The following is an 11,373-nucleotide window of genomic DNA, read 5'->3' as shown; positions in this document are numbered from 1 at the left end:
GCCAGCTCTAGTTGGTCTCTTTTCCTTGCGACCAAAGAGTATATCAAGTACATAGCAAGAGCTCCAAATTGGGGGACCACATAATTCTTCATCTTCTTCAACTTTTGAGGCTGAAATACGGCACAGTGAATAATTACACTGGGACGACCCAGGCAAAGCAGGCCGCGTGGCCACCCCATCTGTAAGTTAAAAACACGCAAACCACTTTCAACTCATTTTGTTCCTCAGGCGATCCTGGACAGCATATAGGTAGGATCGGCCATTGTCTCCCCGAGACAAAGTCCGTGGCAGTAACGTGGTCCAGGGTGGGGTGGTGGTGGGCTCGGGCCAGACGAGAGGGCTCAGGCCAGAGAGTGACTACGTGTTTCTGCCTGGTTGACCTGCAGCCAGAAAACTGATTCCAGCTGTGGGAGAAAAGGTCAGGGTTGCATTTCCCTTCCTTTCTTCCCATCCTTGATGGATGAGAAGCTTGCTCTTTAAAATGTGGACTCTCCAAGGCCAGGTCGACTGGTGTCTTGCCAAGACTGTGTGGGTGGGACAGTGGGCAGGGACCCGAGGGAAGGAGACCAAGGAGGCCCCAGAAGAGCCCGAGCAGCGAGGTGGATGAAGGGCCTCAAAAGCTATAAGTGGCCGCGCCAGGGCCTGTGCCTGTGTCTCTGGCCATGCTACTCCTTGGGCTGCTGCTGCTGACCGCGCTGGCCGGCGCCCGCCTGCTGTGGAACAAGTGGAAGTACAGAAGCCTCCACCTCCCACCTCTTGCCCCCGGCTTCCTACACCTGCTGCAGCCCAACCTTCCCATCTATCTGCTTGGTCTGACTCAGAAACTGGGCCCTGTCTATAGGCTCCGCCTCGGGCTGCAAGGTGAGTCTGCTTCCTCCCTGGCCCCACCACGGTGGGGAGGTAGGGGCCTCTCCCTGCTGACATCTTGCTTTGGCTGTCCCCCAGATGTGGTGGTGCTGAACTCTAAGAGGACCATTGAGGAGGCCATGATCAGGAGATGGGTGGACTTTGCTGGCAGACCCCAGATGCCCTCCTGTAAGCATCGGGGCATTTCTTGAGGGAAGTACCAGTCTGGGGGAGGCAGGAAAGGTCAGGTCTGTGGCTTCCTTGGTCAGTTCGACCCCTCCCCTACTCGCAGATAAGCTGGTATCTCAGCCCTACCAGGACCTCTCACTAGGGGACTATTCCCTGCTCTGGAAGGCTCACAAGAAACTCACCCGCTCGGCCCTGCTGCTGGGCATCCGCAACTCCATGGAGCCACTGGTGGAGCAGCTGACCCAGGAGTTCTGTGAGGTGAGTCTGGACTCCCACAGGCACCCCGGGTCAGCTTCGCTTCTCCCTGGAGTTCCGTGGCCCGTTTAGTTCCCGCTCCTTCTCCACAGCGCATGAGAGCCCAGGCCGGCACCCCTGTGGCCATCCAGAAGGAGTTCTCTTTCCTCACCTGCAGTGTCATCTGTTGCCTCACCTTTGGAGACAAGGTACAGGCTCTCTTGCTCTCACCTATGTGCCTGGGCCCTTCCTTAGCCCCTCCCTGGTCCTCTCTGGTCCTGAACTGAAAGGATTGCCCCCGCCCCCCCTTTTTTTTTGGCAGGAGGACACCTTAGTACATGCCTTTCATGACTGTGTCCAAGATTTGATGAAAAGCTGGGAGCACTGGTCCATCCAAGTTTTGGACATAGTTCCCTTTCTCAGGGTGAGGAGGTGGAGCCCAGACTCCCTGGGTCCTGGGAGGAAGGGCTGGGAGAGCAGGCTTCCTTGCCAGCAGCTCCACTCTCTTGCTCCCTGCCCCAGTTCTTCCCCAACCCAGGCCTCCGGAGGCTGAAGCAGGCCTTGGAGAACAGAGACCGCATTGTAGAGAAGCAGCTGAAGCAGCACAAGGTGGGAACGCTGTGTGGACCCGGCTGCCCCCTAGCCCGCAGCCAGGGATACCACTGCCCCAGAGCGAGGCGTCCCACCAGTCCTGGACCCGTTGCCCCCCTGAGACTCCTCTCCCCAAGCCAGGCACTCAGGCTGGTTTGCCTCCCCCCCCCCCCCCCACAGGATAGCATGGTGGCAGGCCAGTGGAGGGACATGACCGACTACATGCTCCAAGGGATGGGGAAGCCAAGAGCGGAAAAGGGCCATGGACGGCTCCTTGAAGGACACGTGCATATGTCTGTGGTGGACCTTTTCATTGGTGGCACTGAGACCACAGCGACCACCCTCTCCTGGGCTGTGGCGTTCTTGCTTCACCACCCTGAGGTGCACCCTGGGGGCAGCCTGGCCGGGGCCACAGGAACTCAGCCCCCGGGGCACCCACGCAGACTCTGTTCACCCAGGGGGCGGTTTCTCCTAGCTGGCAGGAAGGTTCCGCTGGGTTGCTTCAGGGAGCGGCCGGAGCCTGGGAGGCCGGGCGGCTGTGGGTCAGCGAGCACAAGGTTCTGGCCCCAGACACCAGGCTTGCTCCCGTTTCCCAGATTCAGCAGCGACTGCAGGAGGAGCTGGACTGTGAACTGGGCCCTGGGGCTTCAGGCTCCCGAGTCCCGCTCAAAGACCCTTCACGGCTGCCCTTGCTCACCGCCACCATCGCTGAAGTGCTGCGCCTGCGGCCTGTTGTGCCCCTGGCCCTGCCTCACCGCACCACGCGGCATAGCAGGTGACTTCCGAGAGCTGAGGATGCATGGGATGGAAAGGGGGAATCGTGGCGGGTCTCTAACTTCACCCTCTCGTCAGCATCTTAGGCTACGACATCCCCGAGGGCACGGTTGTCATCCCCAACCTGCAAGGCGCCCACTTGGACGACACAGTCTGGGAGCAGCCACATGAGTTCCGTCCGGGTGTGTGGCGGGGAGGTCGCCCGTGGCGTGGGGGTGGCAGAGGCTAGTCCCGGCGGCTACTGAACCCTGGGTCTGTCCTTCTGCCCACAGATCGTTTCCTGGTCCCAGGCGCCAGCCCGAGAGTGCTGGCCTTTGGCTGCGGAGCGCGAGTGTGCCTGGGTGAGCCGCTGGCACGCCTTGAGCTCTTTGTGGTGCTGGCGCGGCTGCTCCACGCCTTCACGCTGCTGCCCCCCACGGGCCCGCTGCCCTCTCTGCGACCCAGGTCCCACTGTGGCATCAACCTCACAATGCAGCCTTTCCAGGTGCGGCTGCAGCCCCGGGGAGCAGTGGCCCCGGGACCGAGCCAGCACCAGTGACAGGGCAGGATGCACGCCGGACACATGCCTCAGTTTCTCCTTTTATTACTCCCGTACAAACCCCTTCCCTCCCCCCCTGTAAACATGGTGCTGTGAGATCGCTGACGGAGAAGGCTCCCTCCGGTGGCTGGAGAGTGAAGGTGGCCCCTGGCTCTTCTCTCAGCGCGACCCCTCAGTGCTCGGCAGTCATACTGGGGCGCCGGAGAGGTGAGCAGTGGTCAGCCTTCCCGGGCCGCTGGGGGCCGGTAGCTTCTTGGTCTCAGCTTCATTTCCGTGAAGGGTACAGAGAACTCGAAGCCTTTCCAGTAGTACCAGCTCACCCCCTGGGCGAGGAGTTGTTGAGACGGAGTCAAAGGCAGACATCCCATTGGCTGCCACCACCCCCTTCGCCACCCCCCCCCCCCCCCCCCGCCCCTCCGGGGAGATGGTTCCCAGAAGTCAATCGCCCTTCCTCTCCCCCACCCGCTTCAATGATCCTCAACCGCAAAGACTGAGGCTTAATCTGGGCTGGCCCTTCACACCCAATAAAGCGTGCCTATTTCCCCCTTCAGATAACTTGGTGAGATTGGCATCATTCTTCCATTTCACAGATGAGGGCCCTGAGGCGCCAAGCGGCTCGGTAACTTGTCCTGCCACACCCCAGCAGGTTGGGCCCCAACCCACTCCCCGCTCTGGGCTGCCTCCCAGGCCCCTCACCTGGTGGTCCACTGTGCTCCCATAGAGCCCGTTGAGGTTGGCATAGTGGCAGTTCCTGTACCACCAGGCGCCGCGGTATGAGACGGCGCAGGAGATGAGCAAGTTGTTGGGGTCTCGATCACGGGCAGAAAAGACACTGCCGCTGTGGTAGCTCATGGAGTCCCCTGCACAGGTGTAGAAGGAGCCGTGAGGGCCTCCCCTCCCCCTGCCCCACCTTCCGCGGCCCCCAGGCCCACCCCTCACCTGCTGTGCCATGGTAGCCCTCCAGATGGAGGCGGTAGTACTCGGGAGCAGAGTCTACTCGGAAAGAGTCGTACTGCGCAAACACGGCCTCGTCCCCAGCCCGCAGGTCCACGCGCATGGAGTAGTCGCCGGCTTTTGTCAAGCTGTGCAGGGCCTCGTTGCCTGGGGGTAAGGGAGAGTGCTCTCATCAGGGTTCTGGTGCCCACAGGGCCTCCACCCCTTCCCCGGTCCCCAATCCCTGTGAGGCACTGACCCAGCCAGAACTCCCCAGAGATGTTCCCAAAGCCATGGGCATAGTCCTCCCAGTCCCTCCAGAAGTCAGTCTGTCCGTCCATGCGGCGCTGGAACACCTGGGAAGCAGGGAAGCAGGTGGAGGCACCGTCAGCCTACGGCTCCTGACTCAGCAGCCCCCGCCCCGTGCAGAGCTTCGGGGGCCCGTCTGCCACCCACCAGCCAGCCGCCCCCGTCGGTCTCCATGTCACAAAACACATTCAGGGGCCGCTCGCGGTTGCCATTGAGGAAGATGGTGGTGGCCCTTGAGGTGCTGGCTCCGTTCTGCATCTCTTCCCCACAGTCCCGAGGGAAGGGAATCCGGAGTCCACCTGAGAAGAGGAGAATGAGGGGCCGAGTCCTCTTCCCAAACCCTAGACCCCTGCTGCCTGCTCAGCCCCTGACCTTAGGTCCCAGTGCCCAAATACCGGTGGTGAAGGAGGTGGACACAGGCGGTGTGAGGCTCTCGCCCCACATAGCTCGGAGCCACACGCTGTACGGGGTGGAGGGAAAGAGGCCCAGGAGCTGGTGAGAGGTGACCCCTCCTGGGAGCAGGATCTCCTGTGGGACACACAGGGAGCAGGTCAGGGGAGAGGGAGGTGGAGCCCCACTGGGAGAAGCAGAGGAGGGGGCAGTACCTCCTGGAGGGGGGCCCGGGAGGGGAGTCGGCCAGTGAGGGAGGGGTGGGGGCACCTGGGTCTGTCCACCAGGGGTGTTGAAACTGAGCAGGTAGCTAGTCGGCGGGACTTGGGGCTCAGTCCAAGTGAGCAGGGCCGTGCGGGGGGTCACTTCCTTGGCCTCCAAGTCTTGGGGGGCCTCCAACCCTGGGAGGGGAAGGTGGGAACAGAAGATGGAGACGAGGCCCATCCTAGCTCCCCTGGACCTTCCCTCCCCCTGTCACGCACACCTCACAGGCCGTACCTGTGGTGAAGGTGATGCTGGCCGGGGAGGTGAAGTTGGGGCCCCGAAGACCCCGTACCGTCGCCGTGTAGTTGGTGTGGAGCACAAGGCCACCCAGAGGGTAGTCCACAGCACTGCCAGGGGTTGAGCCCTGCAGTGGGGGGGCTGGGAGTGGGGGTGAGCATCAGCATCTGTCCCCTTCGTGCCCTGCCAGAGCCCCTCTCCCCACCCTCAGCGAGTCTTCTCCAGAGGCCTCAGCCTCGCTCACCCCCTGGGGCTGTGACACGGACGTCATATGTGTCCACAGGGGTCTGGGGGGGCTGCCAGTGCAGCAGAGCGGATCCCTCCGTCAAGTTCAGCGCACGAAGCTGGGTGGGGCCGTCAGGAACTGGGAGAAGGGAGGGGGCTCAGAGCTGTCCCCTGCTCCTCTCCCCACCCCTCACCTTCCCAAGCCCTGCTGGCCTCACCCCCTTTTCCCTCCCCCTTCATTCTCCCCCTACCTCCCGCCCGGGTCTCAGTCCATTCTACCTGTGGTGAGGAAGCCTGTGAGTGGCTCGCTCTCCTCAAAGCCACGGACGGAGACCACCGTCACCTCGTAGTGAGAGCCTGGGATCAGCCCCTTGAGTTTCTGGGTCCGGGCTCGGCCATCCACCTGCACGCTCTGTGGCTCCCCTGCAAACATGTCGGGCTTGGGAGTTTGCCCAGGGAATCAAGGAAGGGCTGCAGGGTTGTTAGAGTGCAGGGAGCAGGAGAATTGAGGGCAGGTGAGGACATGGCAAAAGGGTGTCACCTCCGTCTGCCAGCTGGTAGGAAACTTTGAAACTGTCCACTCTGGATGGCGGAGGCGTCCAGCTGACCAGGGCCGAGGTTTCCCTGATTTCGCTGAATTGAAGGTCACGGGGGCTTTCCAGAACTGAGGGGGGTGGGTGCCAAGGAGTGGCAGTGAGGGCACGGGGCAGGGGGCCTCTGGCCCGAGGATCCGCACCCCTTCTTCCAAGGCCCCAGTGGCTCCAGACTTGCTCACCACCACCCCTTTCCTCTAGATCTAGAAGAGGAAGTCTCTGTAGATTCCTCCAAGCCTTCCACCACTCACTGACCTTCCCTCTGGCTGAGGCACTAGGTCCCACCCTACAAAGTACAAAGACCCCCCACCCCACACTTTGGGGCAGCACGCGAACGTGCCCAATGTGGGGGCCTTACCTGGGCTAAGGGTGCGGGCCGTGCCCTGGATGCTGTCGGCCTTGTGGGGCCCACGCAGCCCATACAACGTAAGGGTGTATAGGGTCCCTGGACGCAGGTCCCGTAGCACCGCTGAGCGCCGTGTCCCTGGTACCATCAGCTCCCTCTGCAGCAGGGGACGCAGGTGGGGCTCCAGAGTGCTTGGTGATGGGACCCCAAAGCGGAGCAGGAAGGAGTCAAAGGCCCCAGATGGGGCCTCCCAGTTGAGCCGCAGCGAACTGGTGGTCACATCAGTCACCGACAGCTGGGACAGGCGGGGCCCTGGCTCCCCTGGGGTCTGACCGGCAGGAGCAGGCCCTGCACAGAGTGGGTGGGAGACAGAAGCACACCACCTCTGTGGCCTGGGGCAGTCTCTTCTACCACCCCACCACGGCCTCCCATTTCCCATCTGCGAAATGGAGCTAATGTGGGGCTGGCACTGACAGGTGGGAGCCACAGTGAGCACGCGTGTGTAGAGCCAAGGACTGCTAGTGCACGCCTTCCTCCCTCTATAGTACCCTGCTTATGTGTCACCACCTCTGGGCACCCCCTTTAGCCCTTTCAGTCCCAGACTAGAGGTGGGGAGGCCTAGATACAGGGCCCTCAACCGGCAGTACCTGTGGTGCCCTCAGCTGAGATGGGCCCCAGGCGCTTCCCTTCATGGAGGCCATAGAGGAAGAACCTGTAGGAGGTGCTGGGCTCCAGGCCCGACACTAGGACCTTGTTCTGGTTGCCATCCACGAGCAAGGCCTGAGGCTGCCCATCCGTGTCCTGATACTGGACCACGAAGGAGTCAAAGGGGCCCTGAGCCACACTCCACGAGAGGTGCAGGGAGTCTGGGGTTATGTCGCTCACTGCCAGTGTCCTTAGCTGGGGCCCTTCAGGGTGCTCGGGGGCCTCTGTGGCTGGGCGCCAGGGGGCTGGCGTGTCCTCTTCTGGGGCTGTGTGGAAGAAGCCCAGGGGAGACGCTGAGCAGGGGTGACTGAGGCTCTTCTGGCATCTTCCTTCTCTTGACTCTGTCATTTCCCTGCCACCCCTGGGCCTCTCTGAGTCAGCACTGTGGTCCCATTATCCTCTGTTGGCTCCCTTTCTGTGTCTGAATCAGGGGCTTGCTTCCCCTTTTCTACCTGTGTGTCTTCTTACGCCTCAAGATGTCTGCACAGCCTGCTCCCTCCCCACCCTCCCTGGGTGCCTAGGCTGATGGTCTGCGGTGGGAATGGCTGCTCACTCCCCGAGCTCAGGGCACGTGGTCCTCCTGAGAAAAGCTGAGGAAGGAGCTGGCTGGTGAGCCAGAAAGGCAAATCATGCCCACCATGTTGGGCCCAAGTGCCCCGTCCCGCTGACCTGAGCTGGGTGTTAGTAACTCCCGAGGAGGAGCCTGCTCCATCATGGCAGCCACTTCTACGGGTTGCTATGCCCCTTGCCTACTTTCTGTTCCAGTTATTTTCCATTTGACAAAAAGTGCTCCTGACTCACCCACAGGAGGGGTCTGCCCCTATCTGGCAAGGCCACCCTGCGGGGAGGAAAGAGCTGCCTCAATAGAGTGATGGGGCACAGCTGGCGGCGCTGAGCAGGGTGGGGGCCGGGACGCTGGGGACCGCTGCCAGGGCCTTTCCTCACGCCTGCCCTGGTTCCAGCTTTTGATGGGCTCCTTGGTTACCATCAGAGCTGGCCCCACTGCATTTCCGTTCCTCCAGAGCCCTCGGCAGGCCTCCTTACGTCCCAGGTCCTCCTGCTCACCTGTCACTCCCAGGACGGAGATGGGGCCCAGGCGCTGTCCTCCGTGGATCCCATAGAGCAGAAACTTGTATTTCCTGCCAGGCTCCAGGCCCTCTATGGTGACTTCCCGCTGGTCTTCGGCCACAGGCACTGCCTGGGGCTGCCCAGCTGTGTCCCTGTACTGGACCACAAAGGAATCAAAGAGGCCCTGGGCCACTGTCCATGAGAGGCGCAGGGAGTCTGGGGTCTCATCTGTCACTGTCAGCTCCCCCAGGCGGGGCGGGCGCTGCTGCTCCTTCTGCAGGGGAGCTGTGGAGAGTGGGAGGAGAAACTCTTGGTCAAGAGCTGCCTTTACCCCAGCCCTGGCAACTTCGGGGAGGCATGAGGGTCTAGGAAAGGGTCCCTGCAGTGTGGCTGCAGTCTGCCCAAAGGAAGGAGAGCGAGCAGCTTGATCTCTCCTCTGGAGGCCACTGAACAAACTCCTTCCTGCTCCCACTCCCTCCTCGGCGTGATCAGGGTGCTGTAAATGCATAAAAGATCACCTTGTGAGGTAGGGTGCCTTGGGGTGTAGAGAAGGGCCTCAGTTTCCCCCTGGCTCCTAACCCCTTCAGCAGGGATGTGGCTGGAGCTGAAAAAGGCTCCCAGAGGGTATCTGGGTTGTCAGGGAGACACCCCTAAATACTAAGGGCTGGGCTGGGCTGGGCAGCCAGCACTTGGCCAGGACATCCCCCTCTCTTGCAAGCAGCCTGGGCCGTCCTTCTACCCACTTCCCCAGCCCTGCACTAACACCACTGGACCAGGGCAGCCGGGTGGGGCAACACTGGGAGAACAAAGGGCAGAGCAGAACACAGAAGAGACCTGCCCAGTGGGGATGGGTATTGGATGACGGGGTCAGAAGAGAAGACTGTAGTCACTCCCCATAGTGAGGGTTTGGGGAAGAGAATTATGCAGTCTGATTGTCCCAGGCCCCAAGTGACCATGTGCCCCATCCCTGTCTGGCCAGAGTGACTCATGGTCCTGGGAGTGGAGTAAGGGTCAGTGACCCACCTCCACCCTTCCTCAGGGGGCTGAGTAATGGGCACAATGACAGCAGATTTTTTCCATAGTCTTTTTGCAGCCAAATCCTTCCATATTTTCCACTTCTTGCCTCCGTTGGGACACAGGGAGGAGGATGTGATCATTTATTAAGTGCCAATAGGTATTATTATTCATAAGTATTATGCAGGTGCAGAAACTCAGGTTCAAGGGAAAGAAGTGGCTTGCCAATGGCCACAAAACTGGCAGTTGGAATTTGAACACAGGTCTGCTTGGCTCCAAAGACTGGATTTTCTTTATTACATCAGCGGTCGGTGAATGAAGGAAATAATGCATGTAAAATACTCAGAATAGTGTCTAGCATGTGACAGGGACTCAGTAAATGTTTGCTTTTGGTGTTATAAAGGCTGAAGGCAGGAGAATTAAACTGCATGGATAAGCAGGGGTTCGGGGCAGCTCTGGGGGCTTGGATAGGAGGCAACTCTAGAAAAGGTGGGGTACAGGGCCGGGACTCACCTGTGGTGCCATCAGCAGAGATGGGGCCCAGCCGCTTCCTACCGGCCAGCCCATAGAGCAGGAACTTGTATTTCCTACTGGGCTCCAGGCCCGAGATGGTGACCTCGCGCTGGTCTGAGGCCACAGGCACCACCTGGGGCTGCCCGTCTCTGTCCTTGTACTGGACCACGAAGGAGTCAAATTCACCCTCAGGGACTGTCCATGAGAGGCTCACAGAGTCCGGGGTCAGGTCTGTCACTGTCAGCTCCCCCAGGCGGGGAGGTTTTGTGTCTGGGGCTGGAAAAGAGAGAGAGGTGTATGGGAGAGTGACAGAAATGGTGACAGAGGCAGACAGAGCTTCCTCAGGGTGCTAGGGCTGTGGGAGCTGGTTCCGGGAGCTAGAGGGAATGGCTAGGCCACATGTTAGGAAGTGGGGTGGCAGAGGAGTAGGGATAAAAGATGAGCCGAGGAAGAAAGCAGTGTCCCTCGGGATGTAGGAAAAGTAGGGAGAAGGATGAGAATGAAGGCTAAGCGGGGAGCCCTAGACCTGGATTTCAGTGGACTCAGTAAATAAATAGGTCTGGAGCGTGGAGCACGGAAACAAAGAACTCTAACGGTCACCACAAGGGGGCGAAGGACACTGGGAAGGCTCCAGTGCTGAAGGTGGCCTCCAGCCTTCACTTACGGGTCTTTGCATCTGCAGCTATAGGGCCATGCCGCTTCTCATCCTGGAGTCCAAAGAGTAGGAACTTGTACTTCCGGCCGGGGGCCAGACCCGGAATGGTGATCTCACGCAGGTGTCCACCCACAGGCACTGCCTGGGGCCGCCCCTGCACATCCTTGTACTGGACCAGGAAGGAGTCGAAGATGCCCTGGGCCACGGTCCATGAGAGGTGCACTGTGTCAGAGGTCACGGCTACCACGGCCAGCTCCCCTAGGCGGGGTGCCACAGGGGGCTCTGTGGGCTGGGAGGCTGGAACAGAGCAGAGGAGGCCGAGGGGTCACTGGCAGGACCCTTCAAAAGAGAGAGAGCTTGCTCAGGCTATGAAATGAATGTTTTGTAGCGGGTACTTCTAGAGTGCTTAATGTGTCCCAGGCATTGCTATTAGCAGCTCACAGAGTAGCCTCACACAACAACGTGGGTGCCAATATCATTATCATGCCAATTTTGTGTGGCTCTGCAGCACAGAGAAGTTAAGAAATGTTTGTGAATTCACACAATTAATACGTTCAGAGCAGGATTCAAACCCAGAGACCCTGGTTGTGCAGCCACATTCTGAGTCACTAAAACACCCAGCCAGGGAGCTTGAGGAAGCCATATAGGAAAAACTAAGCAAGTCTGAGGTTCCATATCAGGGAACTTATGAGGTAAAACTTATAAGCACAGGGTACATGCTTACTGACCCTAAACACAGTCTCTATCATCCTCATTCAATGAAAGCATGAGGCAGGATCACCAGCACCATATGAGGAAAGAGAGGGGCCTAAAGAACCATTTGTGAGGAGTGCTGATCTCTAAAGGGAGAAATCAAGAGAGCAAAGAAAGGCCCCAGCTCTCACTCACCAGTCACACCCACGGTGGACACAGGGCCCCAGCGCTGCCCCCTGTGCAGGCCATACAGGTG

General features: G+C 60.0%; 2 protein-coding genes across 3 annotated transcripts in view; one reads left to right on the top strand and one right to left on the bottom strand.

Moving 5' to 3' along the window:
* Positions 1-353: 353 nt before the first annotated feature.
* Positions 354-3,727, top strand: CYP21A2 (cytochrome P450 family 21 subfamily A member 2). Of its 2 annotated transcripts, none has more exons than XM_040463362.1 (10): positions 354-861; positions 946-1,035; positions 1,139-1,293; positions 1,383-1,478; positions 1,592-1,693; positions 1,792-1,878; positions 2,041-2,241; positions 2,457-2,635; positions 2,713-2,816; positions 2,907-3,727. In XM_040463362.1, exons 1-10 carry the CDS (start codon positions 663-665, stop codon positions 3,170-3,172), a joined length of 1,479 nt encoding a protein of 492 aa, XP_040319296.1. In that variant the 5' UTR covers positions 354-662; the 3' UTR covers positions 3,173-3,727. The 2 variants fall into 2 exon arrangements, with proteins under 2 accessions (XP_040319296.1, XP_040319297.1); XM_040463363.1 differs by having other exon boundaries at positions 746-861; positions 1,116-1,293.
* TNXB (tenascin XB) overlaps positions 3,202-11,373 on the bottom strand; it is a 35,924-nt gene continuing 27,752 nt past the window's right edge. Inside the window, 17 exon segments of the mRNA XM_040463361.1 lie at positions 3,202-3,495; positions 3,869-4,032; positions 4,112-4,273; positions 4,365-4,461; positions 4,562-4,713; positions 4,810-4,942; positions 5,075-5,205; positions 5,303-5,446; positions 5,550-5,669; positions 5,810-5,953; positions 6,072-6,194; positions 6,482-6,817; positions 7,117-7,440; positions 8,240-8,527; positions 9,770-10,045; positions 10,434-10,721; positions 11,313-11,373. The exon segment at positions 11,313-11,373 is cut by the window's right edge and continues 10 nt beyond it. Coding sequence (XP_040319295.1) covers positions 3,391-3,495; positions 3,869-4,032; positions 4,112-4,273; positions 4,365-4,461; positions 4,562-4,713; positions 4,810-4,942; positions 5,075-5,205; positions 5,303-5,446; positions 5,550-5,669; positions 5,810-5,953; positions 6,072-6,194; positions 6,482-6,817; positions 7,117-7,440; positions 8,240-8,527; positions 9,770-10,045; positions 10,434-10,721; positions 11,313-11,373 — 3,048 coding nt within the window. The 3' untranslated portion in view covers positions 3,202-3,390.

The sequence above is a fragment of the Herpailurus yagouaroundi genome, unplaced genomic scaffold (genome assembly GCF_014898765.1).
Source record: "Herpailurus yagouaroundi ecotype Mexico unplaced genomic scaffold, PumYag 393, whole genome shotgun sequence".
NCBI classification, from domain to species: domain Eukaryota; kingdom Metazoa; phylum Chordata; class Mammalia; order Carnivora; family Felidae; genus Herpailurus; species Herpailurus yagouaroundi.
This window is presented reverse-complemented; position numbering and strand designations above follow the sequence as displayed.